This window comes from Terrapene carolina, unplaced genomic scaffold, assembly GCF_002925995.2.
Source record: "Terrapene carolina triunguis isolate 2854851 unplaced genomic scaffold, T_m_triunguis-2.0 Scaffold66, whole genome shotgun sequence".
In the NCBI taxonomy this organism is placed as follows: domain Eukaryota; kingdom Metazoa; phylum Chordata; order Testudines; family Emydidae; genus Terrapene; species Terrapene triunguis.
In genome coordinates this window covers 90,175,289-90,196,583 of record NW_020664417.1, presented here as the reverse complement: position 1 = coordinate 90,196,583, position 21,295 = coordinate 90,175,289, and the positions used below count along the sequence as shown (strand labels likewise).

Below are 21,295 nucleotides of genomic sequence, written 5' to 3'. Positions count from 1 at the left end.
AGGCTGAGCAACAGTCTAATGTCCGGAATAGCAGATAATTCAACATCAAAAACAAAGCAAAAGGCTACATATCATCAGCAAATTCAACATCTGGAGCCGTTGCCTGTCAAAACAAACCCCAATCAGCTACTTTTTGTGTGAAAAGCTCACTGTGCCATAGCACATTCTGTAACCTGCTTGAGAATTGAGAGTGACACGAGAGAAGGAGACAAACCACAATAAAATAAAGATGACAGTAGATAAAGGTACTGGGGGGATGGAGTGAAGTGAAGGACATTGCTTGGGGACTTGACTGTCTTTACTTGGCTCGTTATAACTTTAAAGAGCAAGGAACAAACAACCCAAAGTCGATAATTCAGCAGAACTACCCCGTGAACTGCAACTTTTGAAAACTGATTAAAAACACACCGAGATCTTGGAAAACGTGCCGACTTCAAAATTAACGAGAGAGCAGTGGTTTCAGTCCAAGACACTGTATCCTCATCCAACAGTTTAAGGAAGACCCCCCGCAGAAGAGAGATCTTTTTACACCACCTGAAGTCCAGAGCTCAGTTCTTTTATGAACAAATATCCCAGCCTTTTAATTTAATAATGATTTCAGTGTTTTCATATCTGATATTTACACCGCTATGGATTATGGGGCTAGAGGGAAGGCAGAGGAAATTAAGCGGATTCTGATTTTAGGTATAAAGAAGTGGGTTTTTCCTACATTTAAATAGCTTCACCTCACTCCATTTTTAAAGGCTAAAGATCACATTCTTGTAATTTAAAGGTCCCAATCCAGCACCCTTTGATGTCAAAAGGAGTCTTCCCATTAGTTTCAAAAGGTGTCAGATTTGGCCCTGACGGTGACAAAACTGTCCTTGGGTGTACTTTCATTGGCACCAGGGGGAGCTTCCAAATTCTGCTAACCAATAGAAGTGCTGGTTTGGTCTCAGCGCTCTGACTGGTTTCTGGAATTATTGACTGGTTAGTGTGTCCAATCAATGCCTCTTAGTTTTGTCCTTCGCCTTGACTGAGCGCCTTCTTGCCAGCATATTAGGAAATACTGACCAGGATAACTTGACACTTGTTGATTCAGCTGGATGAATCTGCTTTGCTGGATAGAGACTACGGGCCTTGTTCTGGCCTTGGATAAACCTGAGGATGTTTCCTGAAATGTCCCCTTCCCAGCTGGGACCTCTAAACATAAACATTGTGTTTGTGAGACTCTGGAATAGAAACTGATCAGTCTGGTATCAATGTGTAGGAGACAAAGCCCCCCCTTCTATTTCTGAGCAGGCATTTGGGGAGGGCTGGGCTTGCGTTTCTTTGGGAATTTGAGGGTTAGGAAGATTTTGTTTTGTGACGTGATTATTGTTGCTGACTAGTGGTTGTATGTGAGGGGGGAATGTGCTGCTGTCTGGTGAGAGTTTCTGCAAATGGGAGAGATCTTCTTTTATGTTCGAGTGAAACCGAGAGAATAAACAGCATAAATGTCAGGATTTAAATGTTTAGTTGTTTATTAAAGACCAGTCCAAACCTAAACCACAGCTCAGAACACCCATGAATCTGGAGCAGTTTGAAATCTGGAACTTTTATTTCTTTAACCCTTCTTTTAGTTTCCATAATCTTGGACACTGGTTCTCAAACTATTGGAGATCCATCATCCAAAAAACTGGTCTGCCATCCACCATCTCCTGATCCTTTGCAGCTTGCTGGGGTGCTGAGTTTGGGGCAAGTGGGGCACTGGTTCTGGGCTGTGCCTCTCTTCTCTCACCCCACCAGCACTATTTGAAAAGGCTGTGAAGTTGACTGTCCTGTCCTCTACCACAGACTCAGCGCTACGCAGGAGAGGAGGGAGTAAGGGATGGGACTGCTGCCCTGTGGGGCTGAAGGGAATGGAGCAAGGGCAGGGTGACAACAGGAGGCACAGAGAGGTAGAGAATTGGTCTCTTTCTGCCCCTGCCATGGTTCCTTCTCACCATGATATTACGCCATTTTTTTTTCTTAACCTGTGGGATAAGACCATCCAGGTGATCCCTTGCAACCCACCCCATTGGTTAAGAAACAATGACGTAAAGTGTTAGCAATATATGTAAGGAATGTCTAAGTCGACTCTGTCCTCTGGACCTTTCAGTGTGTCTCAGCCTGATTTCTGTCGGTATTTTAAATAGTAACCATCTTGGAGCATGGGATTTGTCTTTTTGTGTATGTCTTGTATGGGACAGAGTACAAAGGTGTGCTAAGTCATAAATATTAATCATGTCAGCTAAAGGAAGAGGCCAGGAGAGTGCAATTCTGTTTTATTTATAAATTGGGTTTCTGAAAAAAGTATTTGTTGGGAAAAAATGAGGAAACCTTTCTGAATCAGAGGTAGATCTTACTACAACCGAAGAAGGTGAATACTGCTCAGCTTAGCTGTCCATTCATCCATTAAAGTCCTGCTGATTTATTATCCTGCATGACAACTGGGTACAGAATGCGGAGGGAAGTTCAATTCAAGTTTACAAAACTCTTTTTGTCGTAAAACTCTGAACAAAGACATCAATCACTCTTTTAATTTACCCATGTCACTTTCCTAGAGGAAAACTGGCAGAATGCTCAGTTTCCTCTTTAACGCGGCTTGATGATGATTTCCCCTAATTGGTTCAATGTTAAGTAACCTGAAGGAATGCAATGTGTAATTAGATTTAGTGTTGTTTCCCCAAGATACCCATATGTTCTTCAGGTCAGACATCTCGCTAATGTGTTTATATGTACAGTGTCTCCATTAGCTACTTCTTTTTTATTTTGTTGTCAGACGATTTTTTTTGGAGATAAGCGTTCGATTAAACAAAACAGAAAACACAGCTGAGTGATTGTGTTTTATGATCTACAAAAGGCGACCCAGGGCTGGTTTGTTTTAACAAATAACAGCCACAAGACAATGCTAATAGGATCGTGGTCATGTTAAAGTGTGTTGGGCAAGTAGCGAGAGGAAGAGCTTGGCCCAGAGAATAGGAAGGATGGAAAAGTTTTTGATTAGAGAGGAATGTGGTTGTTACAAGATCACACAGATTGGGGGGGGGGGGGAGGGAGAGGAGGTGAAGAAAACCAAAAAATGGGGAAAGAATAAGGAATAAAAATAAGGAAATGTTCAAAGGATGGAGAAAGAAGGAAACCACCTTGGATTATTTGTGTTATTTTGTTCTCTTGAAACATACCTTCCTTTTTTTAGATCTCCCTTCTGCCTGCAAGGTCCTAGTGCACTGCTCCACGCATTCTGAGAAGCTCATGTTACTGTGGTCAGCGCTGTAATCCATGTCAGCTAGTCTGGCCAGGGAAAGGATATAGTTACAGGCTATTCTCAAAATGGCCAGTTTGGACAACTTTTGACCATAAGAATAGCAGGGAACCTAGAAAGGGTAACAGGAAAAAAAAAAAATTAGGCCAGACAAATAAAATATCTGTGCTCGAAGGCATGACAAAACAATTGTAGGTTATTTATTTAGCAGTTGTTTAACATAAATAGGAGTTTGACTGCTAAAAGGCCATATGGTGCCATCAGTTTTTTTTAAAGAGAACTCCCCTGCTGATCTCCATGGGAATGAAACCAGTGTGAGATGTCTTGATTTCAGCAGGGGCAGTTCTGCTTAAAATCTGATGGCAGGATATGGCCCGGAATGTTTACTCTAATTCGGTTTTGTGCTCAGTTGCCTGGCTGGTTTCATTTGGATACTGCAACCTTTGTGCCAGATTCTGATCCCCTCACTCACACTGAGTAGCACCCAGGGGCGGTGCCAGGGTTTTTGCCGCCCTAGGCAGCAGCGCTCCTCCTCTGAGCATTCGGCACCGGGGGTCCTTCCGCTTCACGTCTTCGGGGCACTTTGGAGGCAGGTCCCGGAGCGAGTGAAGGACCCGCCGCCGAATTTCCGCCAAGGATGGCAAAATGCCGCCCCCGCAAATCTGCCGTCCTAGGCGACTGCCTAGAGTTGCCTAGTGGAAGCGCCGGCCCTAGTAGCACCTTACTCCACAAGCAGCCACACTGACCTAAGTGGGACTCCTCGTAGAGTACTGTACTATAGTGCGAGTGAGCGAGGGTATCCGAATCTGGCCCCTTGAGCTTTGACAACAACAATCAGCACTTACAGCAGATGTAGATGCAAAAATACAGCATCGTTGCCGAGTAGAACCTTGAGACAGTAATTCTCGCTCAGGTAATCCACACGCCATAAATCTGATGAAAGACCCAGCAGTCTCACCCCATTTCTCAGCCAAGATTTAACAGCAGAGGGCTGTGGTGAGGTCTTATATTACGAATAACTTAAGACTTTCACAGAACATACTCCTGAATGTTTTCTAGTATAATATGAAGTATTTGAATAATAAAAACTAATAACTAATAATAATAAATTAATAAAAGTAACTGGCACTTGTATAAATAAATAAATTACAATAGCCTTGATTTATTTAAAATCATTGTCTTCAAAACTCTTAAGTACATGCTTATCTTTAATACATGAGTAGCCCCACTGTACTCAGGTCCAATTTTAAAGAGAACTCTCCCAGCTGAAGTCAATGGTATTATTCTTGTGCTTTGCTGGACTCACCAATTTACAGAACTGCCAGTGGGCCTTGCACTCAGAGAAAATCAGTGAGATCCTCCTGCATACAGAAAATTGGACTCTGAGGCCTGGTCTACACAACAGAGTTAGGTTGATGTAAGGAAGCTTATGTCAACCTAATTATGTCAGTGCGCACACTACAGCTTTGCTCCCGCCGATGTAAGTGCCCTACTACGCCAACATCATAACTCCACCTCCACGAGAGGCGTAGCGCTTATGTCGGTGTGGTTAGGGCAACGCAGCGTCTGTGTAGATACTGCATTACTTAGATCAGCTATTGGCTGTCACCCCAGGGCAGGTGGGAGGGCTCTAAGGGACCAGGGAGCCAGGGCGGGGGGCAGCTGGGCTCCCGGCGGGGAACTGCGAACAGAGCTCCCACACTGCCTCTCTTAAGTCGGTGGAAGCGCTCCTGGTGAGGATGTACACCACCGACAGAAGAAGGGCAGTGTGGACATGAACCACCACAGTAATTACTGCGGTGGCTGTAAGTTGACCTAACATAGGTTGACTTAAGTTTGTAGTGTAGACATGCCCTGAGTTATTTATCTGAAACCCATCCCTGTACACTAGTTACCCAGGCTGGCTGTCTTTCTGTCAATCTAAGATTTTATACTATACCCATCACCGGAATACCTGAACTCTTCTGTAGTGTCTGACTGCCCAGCAGAGTCCCTTTCACCCTGATCCTGGGGGTGTTAGACAATTGGGGAAGCTTCCTTTGTGCTTTTGCCCTTCTCATCCATGTCTCTCCCCCCAGGTTGTCTCCAGGTCCGTGAGCAGATAATGCAGAGCGTACAACCAATACTCTGAACCAAATTCATCCCTGGCGTAATGCTATTGATTTTAATGGAGGGATTCCATTGGCCCTCCATGTCCAACATGTTTGCCAAACACATAGTCTCTCAGCTTGTAGGATGTGGGTTTGTATGATGAGACCTCAAGGAGTATCTTGCACTTCTCCAGAAACAAGCCAACAATCTTCACAGGATTTTCCTCAATTTTTTAAAATGTATAGCACAGTATTGGTAATACTGGGGATGTAGGGAACCTGCTCTTCTCTCTCTCTCTCTTTGGAAAACCCGTCTTCCACTTGGTGGCATTCTCACAGCACATGAATCAGGGACCCGCTCTAATGTTTACTAAGTAATAGAACCACCTCCTGTGTTCTGTTGTATTGGTGTGCTGGGGAGCATTCTCCTTCCTTTATGCCAAAAGCAAGCCAGGATCGCTCTATAGGAGCACTCAAAACATTCTCATGTAAGAGTCATGTTAAGCACCGTCCATAATGCTCCCCAGTAAATCAGTGGCCTGGCTACAAATGGAACCCAAGAATTCTATTGGCACTTAGGCCTGGGCTACACTAGCCGGGGGGGTTCGAACTAAGATACGCAACTTCAGCTATGCTATTCGTGTAGCTGAAGTTGAAGTATCTTAGTTCAACTTACCTGGCCGTCCTCACAGCGGCAAGTCGACCGCCACGGCTCCCCCGTCGACTCCGCTTACTCCTCCTGCTGAGGTGGAGTACAGGCGTTGATTTGGGGATCGATTTATCACGTCTAGACGAGACGTGATAAATCGATCCCCGATACATCAAATACTACCCGCCAATCCGGCGGGTAGTACAGACGTACCCTTAGTCTTGTGTTCTCTCCACTAGCCCACAATTTCTCCCAACAGCCTGTTTACTTGGCTTTCAAGAGCTCCCTGCCTACTCTCAATCCTTTGTTGACACTTGCAGCTACCCACTGTGCTTCACTTCCAGTAGCCCCTTGCCTACAACTCCACAATGGACTTAAGCTGGGCATTTTTCTTGTTAAAGGAGAATCCATGGCAGCGACAAAAACAAAATATCTGTTATCATTGGAAGGATATGATGGGGCCAACGAAAATCTCAGATCAAACAGAAGTCACAGCTGATGATCAAAGCAATATGGAGAGCAAAATGGAAGGTTTCAGTGAAAAGTGGGAACGATTTCAAAGTTAGAGCAAGAAAGTTAAATCAAGTGGAAGTAAAACGGACCATGAAATACTTGAGCCTGATGCACACATGTCCGCCAGTTACTAAACAAAAACTGGAGGAAAATATTTTTTCCCTCCTTTGCTTCCCCTCCCCCTCTTTTGTTAAGGTTTTTTTTTTTAAAGAACAAATTATTTTGTGAGCCATGTTTGTTACAAAGTTCAAGAAAGATCCCCGTGTTAAAATCCTAGAGAAAATCACCAGCTGGGATTAGAAGACACTTTTTTCCACACACTGTGACAAGGTATAAATTGGAGCAGCCCCGAGAGAAGGGTTTATTCAAGACTGTGCACACCCGGAGAATTTCAGCTTTTCAGAGAGGATCAGAGAGCAGGATGGTGCGTGCAGTACAGGAACACAGACAGATATGGGTTTTCTCTCTAGTAACAATGTTAGAATAGAGGTTTCCAAGGAGCACTTCCCATCTTGACTCAAATTTAATGGGGGAATTATAAAGAGGCTTGTGCGTTAATTATGAATAGATCTGAGACACAAAGTTCAGATCTGGTCTGGATCCAAACATTCCCCAAAGAGGGGGAGTTCAGATTGGGGTTTTGGTATTCGCCCAACTGTAAGAGAAAGCCAGAAGTGGGCTGCCGGGCATAGGTGTTGCAAGCCCTGGCTATGCACATGTGGTGGGGAAGGACTCTTTCAAGAGCAGGTTTAAGTGTCAAGAACAGGTTCTATATTAGAGTATTTTGAGATTTACGGCCTGATTCTGCTCTCACACTGGTGTAACACCAGTATTGGTGTCAGTGATACACTGATTTACACAGGCAGGAGTGAGAGCAGAAGCAAGCTTCTAATTTACTCTTTTAAAGAGAGCAAACCTTTTTTTGCAGCCACACCACCCTTGGCTCATCAGATCTCAGAAGCTAAGCAGGATCACGTTTAGTTAGTGCTTGAATGGGGGACATACAAAGATTTAGGATGAACATAAGAACAGCCATACTGGATCAGATCACTGGTCCATCTAGCCCATTATTCTGTCTTCTGACACTGGCCAGTGCCAGATGCTTCAGAGGGAATGAACAGAACAGGGCAGTTTATTGTCCCTATTGTCCAGTCCCAGCTTCTGGCAGTCAGAGGCTTAGGAACACCCAGATCATGGGGTTCTGTCTCTGATCATGTTGGCTAGAGCCATTGATGGAACTATCCTTCATGAACTTATCTAATTTTTTTTAACCCAGTTATACTTTTAGCCTTCATGCATCCCCTGGCAAGGAGTTCCACAGGTTGACTGTGCAATGTGTGAAGAAGTACTTCCTTATGTTTGTTGTAAATCTACTGCCTATTCATTTCATTGGGTAACCCCTGGTTCTTGTGTTATGTGAAGAGGTAAATAAGACTTCCCTATTCACTTTCTCCACACCAGTCATGGTTTTATAGACCTCTAGCATGTCCCTCCTTAGTCATCTCTTTTCTAAGATGAACAGTCCCAGTCTTCTTAATCTCTCCTCATACTGAAGCTGTTCCATACCCCTAATCATTTTTGTTGCCCTTCTCTATACCTTTCCCAATTCTAATATATCTTTTTGACATGGGGTGACCACAACTGCATGCAGTATTCAAGGTGTGGGTGTATCATGGATTTATATAGTGGCTTTACGATATTTTCTGTCTATCTATCCTTTTCTTAATGGTTCCTAACATTCTGTTAGGTTTTTTGACTGCTGCTGCCCATTGAGCAGATGTTTTCAGAGAACTATCCATTCACTATGGGTGAGTTTACTCATAAATGCATGGGCAGGGGGATTTCTAAATTTCAGGCTATGACAGACACTTAATTAGAATGTTCCCTTCCTCTCTCTTCCCCCCGCTGCTTCCCAGCTAGTAGCACAGCCTCCAATTTTACGTATAGAGGAGTTAGGAAGGAAGATTTCTCTAATATGAAAAATGCTGTTGTCTGCCAGAAAGGCAAGGAAATTGGCACTACCCTATATTTATCTATGTTAAGAAGACACTGGGCTGGTATCCCAATGGCAGCTGAAGTTTGGGCCCCGGGATTAATTAGTTAATGTTTGTAAAGATTGTTGGAGTCCACAAGGGCTAAGTACTATTATTGTTTCCTTGTTCCCCAGACAGGCACAGGCTGGAAGCAATGCAGAGAGCACACTGTAGAAAATGCACTGTAGGAAATAACTCTGCATTGGCAGGAGGATGGATGGGATCTGATGTAACAAGTCTGTTCCATCTCTGATAGCTATGATTCAGAGGCAACGCTTTTGGAACCCAAAGATGCTCCATTTGAAGCCAATGGGAAGTTTGCCATTGGCTTCACGGGATTAGGACCAGGCCCTCAGCCAGCTCTGTGCTCTCTTGTGTCCGATCCTGTCCTATCCCATTAAAGAAATAAAGTATGGAAGATGCATCCCATCCCCATCACTGGAGGGAAAGATGCTGTGACATGAGGCCACTGACAGTGGTGTGGAGCAAAGTAAGGGGAAGTCTACACAGCTAAAGCTACACACGGGCCACCCTACCTGAGCTAGCTTGAATCCAACTACCAAGGGTAACAATAGCTGTGAAGACAATACAGCACAGGCTAACGAGCTGAGTGTGTACCCCAGGTCTGGGACGGGCTTGTTCTACCTGTGCAGCACTGTCTTCACTGGCATTGTTACCCACCCTAACTGGACTCAAGTTAGCTGGGGTAGGCTAGCTTGTACACAGCTTTCGCTATCGACTTACCCTAAGTGGGGAAAGCAGTGGGTACAGGATCCATTAACAGCTCCCTCAATTAGTAGGACAATAGATATAGTCACAGGCCAGATCCTCAGCTGGAGTAAATTAGAGGTGCTCCATTGACTTGGATGGAGTTATGCCAATTTACATCAGCTGAGGATCTGGTCCAATATTTCCCTTCCATTATCAAAAGAACATGTTCATTTTCGTACAAATACATTATGAGCTCACACATATAAACACTATGACTCCCGTTCCACTCTCTCTTTTCACTGGTGTAAATCAGCAGCAACTCTAGCGAAATCAGTGGAGTTGCACTACTATAACACTGCGTAAGTGAGAGAAGAACCAGGCCCTGGGTAGAGCCGATCCTGCTCTGTTGCACTGCTGTAAATTTGGACTAACTTCGCTGCCTTGCATGGACTTGCTCTGGATTTACATAAGTGTAAATGGCAGCAGAATTTGGCCCCATCTGTAGAGTTGATAAGGCAACGTTAGGCAGCAAAACGTACATGCTTACACTATAAAGCAAGACCTCCTGACAGCAAACTGCCTCTACAATGTGCCATAATAAGCTGCTGAATTTGCCTATCTTTTAATTCCTTTGGTTTATTTTTGTGCTGGGAGTTAAAATATTTTAGAGCCCCACTGGGAAGGTAGTTGGCTGGCTTTTCGATGAGTCCTTTTAGAACACGCAGTGTAACTTAACTGTCTCATTGTTTGTGTTGAGCAATATGCCAAAAAAATTTCCAGAAGGTTCACATGAATGTCTAGTGCTTAATAGCACTGGCTTTATTATATCACTCCTTCCAACCTGAGATGAGTTAGTGTTTCCACAAGGGTTCAGCGACCTCACTGGGGTACTGGCAGGATAGGGGAGTGAGGAGGACTGTTTTTAAGCTCCCACCCATGTCCATTGCTGGGTCTGGTGGGGAGAACTGTTCGCTGGATTTACTCCTAGAAGAAGCTTCCCTACTGCCTCTCTCTGTTGCATAATTTCCCTAGGACTTGGAGAAAGGCAGCATCATGCCTGGGACAGCAAAAGAGAGAGCTCACCACCTTGACAAGTTTAAGAACATGTCCAAAATATCATCACATGTTCCCAAATTGTTATTTAAAGGAACGTGTTATTTGAAAAGGGCTGAGGATGAGCGTGTTTGGTTTTGTCCGATAGCACATGCAGGTGGGTGAGTGTGTGTGTGTCATGAAATGGATGTGTAAATAAACAAGAACTAGCACAAGCCACTGATTTTTTGTTTTGTTTTGTTTGTTATAATTCTCTGGATATGGATTTTTTTTTTACAGTTCCATTATCTGCCCTGATTGTCCCAAGTGTGCCTGGGATCCCAGACCGTGATTTGTTTGTATTACGGCAGTACCTTGGAGCCCCTGGCAAGGAGCTGCGTCCCATTGTGCTAGGTACTGTGTAGGGCTAGTGAAGAATGCACGTGCACGGGGTTCACATATTCTAGATGAGCTGGTGGTACCTTCTGGATTGTGATTCTGTGAGCAAGGATATCTCCAGTGCTGCAGCCCTCCCACTGCCCTATAAGAGCTTTCCCATAGCTAGATATGCCTTATGCATGTCCAGGTGATTTACAGGTACAAGATGGCAAGCAATGCTATATAGTGCATAGGATTATTCCTACGTAGCAGAAAACCCTGACGTTTATTTCAAGTATGGGACTGGGCCCTACTGGTGTGTCTACACTGCAGCTGCAAGTGTGCTACCCAGCCAGGGTAGACAGACTCACTCTAGCTCAGCTCAAGCTAAAAATAGCGGTGTGGACGTTTTGGCACCAGGAGCAGCTCCAGTGAGCCACCTGAGCTTGGACCCAGGGGGCCAAATTCAGCTCAGGAGTAAGCGATTAAGCATCACTGAAGTGGCGCCTGTTTACACCAGGGCCAAATTTGGTCCCCCTGATCCTTCTGACTCATTTGCCAAACCTGGATTATTGTTCTGCTTCTCTGTGAGCTGCTCTGGCCAGTGTCTCCAGGTGTCTGACAATAGAGCACCTCCTGGAAAACAGCTTCTCAGGCAGTGCTGGCTGCCACGTGGGAAAACCCTACCCTCTCACTGAGGAGCAGAGTCCTGCTTCCCTGTGCCTCCCTCTGCATATGAACGCTGCTCTCCAAGTTATGCCAGGGGCAGAATTAGATAGGACTGGGGTGATAACACTAACGTTATTGATTAATCAAGCTGTGGCCAACACACAAATTGGTCAAGGGACAAAGCACACGCAGGACGTGAATGAAGGTGCTGACAATAACAGTACTGATGATTCGGTGCTTGCGCACTGTCCCACCTCACTGCCACCATAGTTGCTGAAGAGGATAATCTGAGAGCAGACTAGGGTCAGGCAGGGACTGGGGGTTGGATCCATTGATATCAATAGGAGTCTTTCCTCTGATTTCAGTGGGAGTTGGATTGAGCCCTAGGGGAGAGGGAAGGATAACTGACTGTGTCTACAGCAGAAAGAGACAATACATATTGTCAGTCACAGGATTTTGTATCAGGTGACAAAGCCAATTAGACATCAAGCAACAACAGGCACAAGGCTGTGTTCTTTGTGTAACATTTTTCCTTAGTTTGGGGAGGTGTGTTGGGAGTTTTCTCTGTTTTCTTTACTTTCTTCTCCCTTGTTCTGTTGCCCAGCTTTGTGTTATCTGTCTAATTTAGATTGTGTGTTGTTCATGGCAGGGGCCTTGTCATCTCCCTTTGCTGTAAAGCACCATGTACTCCCATGGCACTGGAAATCATAATAGTGTAACTCGGAAATGGTTTAAACCGCTACCGGGCCAGATTAATGTTGCGAAGTTCCGTTGCCACGCACAATGGAAATGCTACACCTGTAGAGCTCTGTTGGGGGATGCGCCTTGAAGGCAGGGATCCTCCCTTGGGGGCACATTCAGCTCTTACTGAAGTCAGTGGGAGTCTCTCTGCTGACAGCATTGAAGCCAGAACAAACCCTGTCGGGCCGGCTCCAACCTGTAGTAAAGTCAACGGGAGGCTTTTCAATGACAGCCGGATCAGGGCCTCAATCTGCTCCTGGTGACACACACTGTAAGTGACCATCAGTGGGCTGAAGTTAAGTCCTGTGGAAGTGGGATCTCTTTTACACTCATTCAACTACCAGTGAATAGCAGCCAAGGGAGGGACACGGACACCAGCAGACAGCAGTGAAGGAATGCGAAAGGGCGGCAAATTCAGCTCCCAGTAGCACAAAAAGCTGTGAAAACCGTGAGTAAAACATCCCTGGGACACCCATCAGCCTGGAGAGTGGGCCTATCAACTGCTGAAGAGAAAGAAAAGAGTAGAAATGTGGTGGTGGAAAGGTTTAGAAAAACGCTGACCTAGCTGAAGGGGAGGAATGAATCTGTGGAAACATCTGCTCCCAGCATAGCGACTCCAACTCACTGGGGCTCCATGGACCATATTTTTGAGGAGGAGTTTGAGAGGCGAACATCAAAAAGCTGCATATGTGCCAAGGTGGGCAGCTCTCCAGATCAGACAGAGAGATGCGGGCTTCCCCTCCTATCAGTGGAAATCTTGCAGCCATTTGAGTTTTCTCAGCTCTTAAACTGGCTGTTCCAGAATTCAGCACCAGTGGGATGCAAATGAATGACATGGTGGAAGACTCTGCCACTTATTCTGGCATAGGCACCTCTTGCTGCAAAACTGAATTTGTAAACTGAAAACGGAGACACTGCTGCATTGTTGCTGGTTACTGAGCTAGCTTTCACAGTGTCTCCAGATCCTAGCCCAAATAGTGGCGTGTTTGAAAACATGCTGGCATGGGTGTTTCATTCATTTTGATACCATCATTCTGCCTCATTTGAACATGGTTTGGCCTGTTCTGATCTCACTGTTACTCGAGGTTTACAATAATGTACCTTCACTGAAGCCATTGGAATTTCGCCAGCATAAGTGAACTCAGAATGAGGTGAGATGGAACTTTGTTCTCATTAACAAAGCACTGGAAGCATGTCTTCTCCCTCTATAGCATCTGGGCTCCTGAAAGACAGTGGCCACCAGGAATGATAGGGGGTGCAAGAGAGTCTATGGAAACAGAGCCTTGTCATGTCACATGCTCAGATACCATGGTGATGGGCACGGTATAAGAACCGGAATAGAATAGAAAATGGCCACGCTGACATCACTAGGACAGGCAATGGAAGCCGAACGTTTTTCAGGATGGTGAGCTGTGCGTTAATGGGGGAAACGCCATGGCCCTATATTTGAGGGTCTATAGCAGGAGTGGCCAAACTTACTGACCCTCCAAGCCGCGTACAATAATCTTCAGAGTTTGAGAGCTGCAAGACATGCACAATCTGTCCCTTGGAGCAGCACCTGCTGGGGCATGGGGCTTCTGCCCCGATACCCCCACGGGAGTCTAAAGCCCTTAGACCCCCCTCTCTGCAGGGCAGAAGCTCCGAGTCTCACCACAGGACAGAAGCCTCAAGCTCCCCACCCCCCACACCCAGTCTGGTAGGCGAAGAATGGGGAGGGGGGTTGGGGAGGCTCCGTAAACCACACTTTAACTGTAAAAGAGCCACATGCGGCTCATGAGCCACAGTTTGGCCACGCCTGGTCTACAGGTTGTAGCCCCTCTCTGCCATCTGTGAGACGAGGCAGCAGCAGCAAGAAAAACGAGCAAAAGCGTTTGCACTATTTTAAAGTGTTTTAGTGCATGCAGATAGTGAGTCCCTTTTCTCATTATCCCAGCATGGAGCAGGAACTACCCTGTCGATCCCAATAGTCTTTTGTATTAGTGGGAAGATGTTGCTCTGAGGAAAGAGCCACAGATATCAGGGAATAACTTTTCCAGCAGCCAGTACCAAGAAGTCACTTGTGGAAATCTCTAGGGAAAGAAACTGCTATTCGCTTGTGTACCACTCCAGTAATGCTCTGACAGCATTGTCGTCTTAGCAGCTAGATACTACAGAGTGGCTAGGCAGTCTGGTGCCAAGATACTATAGTGATGGATGCATTAGAAATGCAGGGAGAGAGAAATTCATGCTACTGGTGGCATAGATACAAACAGAAGGGACCCAGTGTAGTGTAGCAATAACCAACTGCTGCTCTCGTTTTAAAAAGCGGAGTTGCTTTCCAGAATATACAACTGCCCTTCTAACTCCCATCTCGGAGGAGAAGTCTGAACAGGGGAGCAGAGTGGGGATAGCTAAGTACTTAACAACATGCCTGGATTACTCTCTCCTTCTGCAAAACAACGGTGGTTGATTCTTCTCCCCACCAGGCAGAAAAACAGCCCTTACTGCCATCTGGATAGCTAGCAAATACAGCTGAAATATGTGTGCCATATGTGCACAGCTGTATAGTGTACGTATGCCGCTGCCCAGCATGCTGCATGCCAGTTGCTTGACTTAGGGTGGGCTGGGAAGGAGGATTCAGGAACAGGATGGAAAGAGAGAATATATTGCAGAGAAGCAGCATTTTTCTTCTCATTTCACTGAAGTGGGCCCCATGCGGCTGAGTAGCTATGGGCCCAATCCTGAAGCCTCTGCTTACGTGAGCACTTTAGCTGAGGCTGGTGCAGTGTCTTATATGAGATAGGGCTGCGGGATCAGGCCCTGTAGCCCCAAACGATTACTTCATAGTCGAATGGACTGAAACTCTGGTGAGCAAAGTCTATTTAAATCCATTTAGCCACAAGCACAATCTGAACGTATAGCTCTGTTGCACTTGCTTTCCAGCCCTCATCTCCCAGTTGCTGGTGTACAACATGACACCTCTGCTTTGATTTCAGAGCTCCTGTTCCCTTCCCAAAGAAGGAGCGTAGGGCTGGGAAACAGAATCAGCAATGGTGACTCTCTTCTGCGCCACTTGCCGCCCAGCCTATGGCAAGGTATCGGTTTCAATGCTTCAGGGAAAGAATCCCAGCTGCTTAAGAGATCGCTGCGTGATGACAAGGAAGGAATGGAGGAATAACTTAACAAATAAACTGAGGTCCGTGTGTAACCTTCTCCTAGTGGGCAGAGTATGGGGATTACCTCCTGTCCAGCATGCCGGAGGCAGGCATTAAGGCTTCACTTAGTTGAGATCTGCCAGTTTAATCTCTACAAATGAATCTCTGTATAATCCCTATCTGAGCTCTTTGCCCAGGAATGCAAGAAATGTCAGGCAGTTCCTTACCTATGGATGCCTATATCATGCCACAATGGAAGCACATTAAACTTGCTCTGTCCTATATTCAGTACAAAACCGATCACCACAGCTTGAAAGCTGAGTTCAAGGGCGTAGGAGTGGGAAGGGGGTTACTAAACTCTGTCAGATTTGTTCAGATATACAGTGTGGGCCTATCCTCAGCTGCTGTCAGCTCCACTGAATTCAGCATGCTACAGAAGAAGTATCTGCTATAATTTCCCAGGTCTATCTGAATCACTCCCGGAAGGCCTTGCCATTTCGCCATCAGATTTGATACGGGTGATGCAAGTTGGAAGCCAGTGCTCTGCACATGGGCAGGATGGTTGCTCATCTGTTGGATCTTCCCCCTTGTCACATGTAGTGCCAAGCATGTTGTTGGCAGTTAACGAAAAACAAATCAAAACATCACTAAACGATGATCCATTGACCTATCCCTTCCCCGCATTGAATTGCCAAGAAAACCTGCCAGTGCTTTTCTTGGAAAACAAACCTCATCTGGGGAATTACTGCTAAATTGTCTCTCCAGAGCCCAGGCACCAGCCTGTTCAGAGTGCTTCAGCACTGACTTGGGGGCAGCGGCTTTGGGGGTGAGCGGAGAGCTCAGGCTGCTCTCCATGCTCACTTGTTCCTTGCACTCTCAGCTGAATCCAGGGCTGAAATAATTTATGGAGATAGGGCCAAACCCAGGAGTTTAAGAACTTTGCATGAAATGCCCAGTTCCCAGAAGAGTCGGGCCTCAGTGTGCTGCTCGCTCGATTTGTGCTTAAGGTCGGCAAAGATGGAGACTGCCAATGAGTTGGGAAATTAGTGCCACTTTCCATTGTGTGTTGTTGTTGTTGTTACCTGGATGTCTGTCCATTGAGAACTGGACTGACACAGACATATGCATTGCACACCGGTCACTGAACAGCCATAATGGGGCAGCAATTTTTGAAAACAAAAATATATCCAGTGTCTAGTTTTAAACTTACAAAAGGCATAGTTTTGCAAGACTCCCTCTTACTATGTGTATGCACAGGGCCTAGCACAGTGGGGCCACAATCTTAATTGAAGCTTTCTGCTGCCTCCACAATATAATTAATAATAATAATAATATCTTAACGTAGGGACAAATGAGTGACTTACACTGAAAAACTGCCCCATGATGAGCCTAATCTTGTTCCATGGAGATCAATGGCAAAACTTCTGTTTGCTTCAATGGGATTAGCAATGGTCCCTGTGTGTTCACAAAAGTGGATAATAACGCGGGGGGAAATTAACCAATCACTCTGGGATAGGCAGCCACCCACCCTTAAAATCAAAATCATCCTTCAGAAGCTTTTCAGGCAGCAAAGCTAGAAACTTCACAAGATATTCCTTAAAGGGAGAGCACAAAGTAACCATGTACAGAAAAAACGGGCCTGATCCTGAAGCCCTCTCTCAGGTGACCCAATCCAACAGTTCACATGAGTAAAGGCTGCAAGATGGAGCCCAAAGGGTCTGATTCAGAAACCCTGCAAGTCTCACTAACACCAATGGGCCTGTTCATGTAAGCAAGGGCTGCAGGACCAAGCTGAAAGGACCTTCTGCGTAATGTGAATGTTCAGCACCTTGCAGGATCAGACCCCTGCTATGACAGGGAACCTTATGTGACCCTGCCTGCTGTATCCTTCATATCCTTGGAATGCTCTTACTGACATTTACAGAGAAGGCAAAGGAACAAAAGCTGGCCAAGCATGGGGAACTGTTGTTTAATGGCTCTCTGCTTTCACCAGGCAGGCCACTACAGTGGAAAACAATTTAATTAGTCAACTAAGGGGAAGACTAAGCACTGAAAAGCGCTATTTGGGGGCTCACAAAATGTGATAGGTCAGAACCTCCCGTTTCATTGCACTCCTGGGACTGGTTTTGAGAACAGCTCAGCACTCATTGCAGGCTCCAGTCCCGGCTCGCTCTCCTCTCTTTCACAGGACCTGTCTACTCAGCACATTTTGCAAGGTCTGGAGGTCATGTTATAACCCTCTTGGGTCTTTCTTGCTGGTGCAGACAGGACCAAATGATGTTCTAACTGTTATAGCCCTGATCTCTACAGGCACTAAACTACCTTAGCGTCTCTTTAGACACATCCCAACCTACCAAGGGTCCTGCGAGAATAAATTCATTGACTGTGGAACTCTTTGCCAGAGGATATTGTGAAGGCCAAGACTACAGAGGGGGGAGGGATAGCTCAGTGGTTTGAGCATTGGCCTGCTAAACCCAGGGTTGTGAGTTCAATCCTTGAGGGGGCAATTTAGGGATCTGGGGCAAAAATCTGTCTGGGGATTGGTCCTGCTTTGAGCAGGGGGTTGGACTAGATGACCTCCTGAGGTCCCTTCCAACCCTGATATTCTATGATTCTATGATAGCAGGTTTCCAAAAAGAACAAGATAAGTTCATGGAGGATAGGTCCATCAATGGCTGTTAGCCAGGATGGGCAGGGATTATGTTTGTCAGAAGCTGGGAATGGGTGACAGGAGATGGATCACTTGATGATTCCCTATTCTGTTCATTCCCTCTGGGACACCTGGCATTGGCCACTGTTGGAAGATAGGATACTGGGCTAGATGGATCTTTGGTCTGACCCTGTGTGGCTGTTCTTATGTACTGGGAGGTGCTCAGATACTGTGGTGATGAACACCATAGAAAACCCTACAACTAACTAACTAACATGAAAGGCTTCACTTTTGCAAGATACATAAGCATGTGGACCTATTCAAGGACTTAGAGTTAGGCACACGTGAACCTTGCTGAATGGGCCTAGCGGCACCAGACGGGCGGATAGAGGTGCTTCCTTCACACTAAGCTGCTTCACTCAACACATGTTCGGAAGGTGACCATGTCGCAGCGACATTGTCCTGAGCATTATTTAACATTTCAGCCGTTCTTTTCTGCGCTTGGAAAAAGTTTATATTTCCCATTCAGGCAGGATGTTGAGGATTTTATATGCTTTTTTAAAAGAAAGCTTGTTCTTCACATTGGCTTAAAGGGTACCTTGAAGATGGATCATGTAGAACAGGGGTAGGCAACCTATGGCACGCGTGCCAAAGGCGGCACGCGAACTGATTTTCAGTGGCACTCATACTGCCCGGGTCCTGGCCACCTGTTCAGGGGGCTCTGCATTTTAATTTAATTTTAAATGAAGCTTCTTAAACATTTTAAAAACCTTATTTACTTTATATACAACAATAGTTTAGTTATATATTATAGACTTATAGAAAGAGACCTTCTAAAAACATTAAAATGTATTACTGGCACGCGAAACCTTAAATTAGAGTGAATAAATGAAGTCTCGGCACACCACTTCTGAAAGGTTACCGTCCCCTGATGTAGAATGATGAACTAGGCTGAGGATGTCAAAGGCTACGTCTTCACTACCCGCCGATCCGGCGGGTAGCAATCGGTTTATCGGGGATCGACTTACCGCGTCTCGTGAGGACGCGGTAAAATCGATCCCTGATCGCTCTGCCGTCGACTCCGGAAATCCACCTCGACAAGAGGCGGCAGCGGAGTCGGCGGCAGCGAGGCAGCGGTCGGCTTTCCCCCGTCCTCACCGCCAGGTAAGCCGACCTAAAATACGCAACTTCAGCTACGGTATTCACGTAGCTGAAGTTGCGTATCTTAGGTCGGAACCCCGCTGTAGTGTAGACCTAGCCAAAGAGGCCTAAGGGGTTTAGACAGCCAACTCAAAAGTCAATGGGAGTTGATTTCCTTTACTCCCTTGTGTCTCTGAAAATTCCCAGCCCAACTCTTCCAGGTAAACAGCAAGAGTGAGGTGAGCTATTGTGTCATGAGGTGGGATTTAGGCTTCATTGTAGCTCACAACTTTGGCAAACAGTTTGCTACAGCTCTCTCTCCCACCCCCTGCTGGTATGAATAAGCTGCCCGTATAAAAAGCCAGTGTGATTTTGGGGGGAGGTTTTTAAGAGTCAATTTTCAATCTCTCTCTCTCTCTCTCCTTTGCTGCTCTAACATTTAAAAAAAAGTTTTGATAACCACTGACCAGCCTGGTGAGCACTATTAATGGCTCTTGCACTCTGCCCTTATCCCTCGCTCCATTAAATCAGGCTGTATTTGTATTGTAATAATAACTCACGGAGCGAACGCAGGCGACCCCAAATAAAGTTGAGTTTCAGAGCTTGTTCAACACACAGAAAAAGTAAAATATCTCTGGGAAAATGATATGAGTAAAATGAGGTGTAATCAATGGGACAATGGGCTTGATTTAGGAAGATATCGTTTATCCCCAGCATGAAACCCACGTGAACTCTTTTGATGCGAGGAATGCTGCGTCCATGAGCAGTTTTTGGTGCTGAAAAAACGCAGTGTTAGATCCAACGTTTTAAACTGTCCAGTAATTCGCTTTATCACACCCATCCTGTGCAGCATTAATACCCTATATTCTATCAAACTGACTCCCCTCCCCTCCTAATCTCATTAGGAATTAAAACAAAAAACTCTTGCGCACAAAAAGTTGAGTGACCTTTTGGGTGAAGTTAAGTGTGACAAAGGTCACTGAAAGCGCCCCCACTGCGTGGAATGCCCCAGCAGCAGGGCTCAGGGTATCTCCCGCAACCCGAGGCGGATGGATTAGCATTTCAGTGGCAGGCAAATGTCTTTAAAAAGACAAGCGGAGAGGCGCACCCCGAAAGCCCCTACTACACCCAGCAAAATCAGGGAAGAGGCCGAAACAGCACGGGGGGAGGGGGTTCACTTTCTTCTCCTTTGAAGTCAAACTTCTTTGGGGGAAGGGGGGCAGACACGCAGCGGAGATGGGCCAGGCAGGAGCTGGCATGCCCGGGGTGATTGATGAGCAGAGGGGAGGGGGGGGGTGCGAGTACCTGTTTTCGCAGCGCCTCGAAGGCTGCGCTGATGGTATGCACGCGGGTCCTCTCCCGGGCGTTCGCCAGCAGCCGCCGGGTCTGCTGGATGGCTTTGATCTCCGAGGAGACGCCCGCCGGTTCCCCCAGCCGTTTCCTAGGCGATGCGGCGGACTCGGGCGTGCTGTTGTAAGCTCCAGGTGCGACCGAGGCGTAGGCACTTTCCAAAGGGCGCTGCGGCGGCGGGGGACACAGGACGAGCCTGGACGGGAGGCTCTGCTCCCCCGGGCACGGCTGGAGCCCGTTCAAAGCGGCCGGGGGCAAGCAGGGCTCTTTGCGCGGGGGCTGGCAGGCGAGTCCTGCCGCCGGGAAAGCGCCTTTCCGCATGTCCAGCGCCCCGGCGGCGCTGCCCGCCTCTCTGCCGCCCAGCCGCGGCGGGGCCGCTGCCCCCTGGGAGCTGCCCGCCGCCCCGCTCTCGGGCACCAGGCTCGCGGGGCTCGCCCGCTGCCTCCCGCCGGCCGCGCGCTCGCTGACTTTCAGCGCCACTTTGAAACTTTTGTAGCCGTTCGCGGGCGGCTCTTTGTGCTTCCGCTTCAGCTTCTTGAGGCCGCCGAGCTCCTTCCCGCACAGGCTTTGCCACGGCTCCTCGTCCAGGAGCTGCATGTTTCTCATGGTGGGAGCCTGTCAGTGAGTGCCTGCCTCGCTCCCTCGCAGGTCGCTGGCTCCCCCCCCTGCAGACATACACCCTCCCTCCCCCCCTCCTGCTCCGCTGCCGCAGCTGGGCTACCACGCGGCTCGGCGCAGGCAGGGCGGCGGTGGGCTCGCCCCTGGAGCAGTCAGAATGTCAGCTGAAGTCCCCGCCGCATTGGCCGCGTTTCTGGGGAGTGCACGCTGCGCTCCATCTGTGTTTGTTTAGCCTCAGTTTACACAGAAGCCCCTGTGAGCGAGATCAGTCAGCGCGCCGCCGGTGACAAGCTGACTGCCTCGCACAGCCAAGAGCCTTTCC

At 47.0% G+C, this 21,295-nt stretch overlaps 1 protein-coding gene across 2 annotated transcripts in view; it reads right to left on the bottom strand.

Annotated features, from left to right (window-relative positions):
- The window catches only part of ATOH8 (atonal bHLH transcription factor 8), a 33,711-nt gene extending 12,697 nt beyond the window's left edge, over nt 1-21,014 (bottom strand). Inside the window, exons 1-3 of one of the 2 annotated variants that reach the window (XM_024201444.3) lie at nt 20,311-21,014; nt 3,186-3,377; nt 2,164-2,450 (exon numbers count right to left, since the gene is read on the bottom strand). In XM_024201444.3, the coding sequence (XP_024057212.2) occupies nt 2,409-2,450; nt 3,186-3,377; nt 20,311-20,961 (885 nt within the window). In that variant the 5' untranslated portion in view covers nt 20,962-21,014 and the 3' untranslated portion in view covers nt 2,164-2,408. Of the gene's footprint in view, nt 1-2,163; nt 2,451-3,185; nt 3,378-20,310 lie in introns of those variants that run through there. The other variant, XM_024201445.2, reaches the window with a different exon arrangement.
- Between the last annotated feature and the right edge of the window lie 281 nt (nt 21,015-21,295).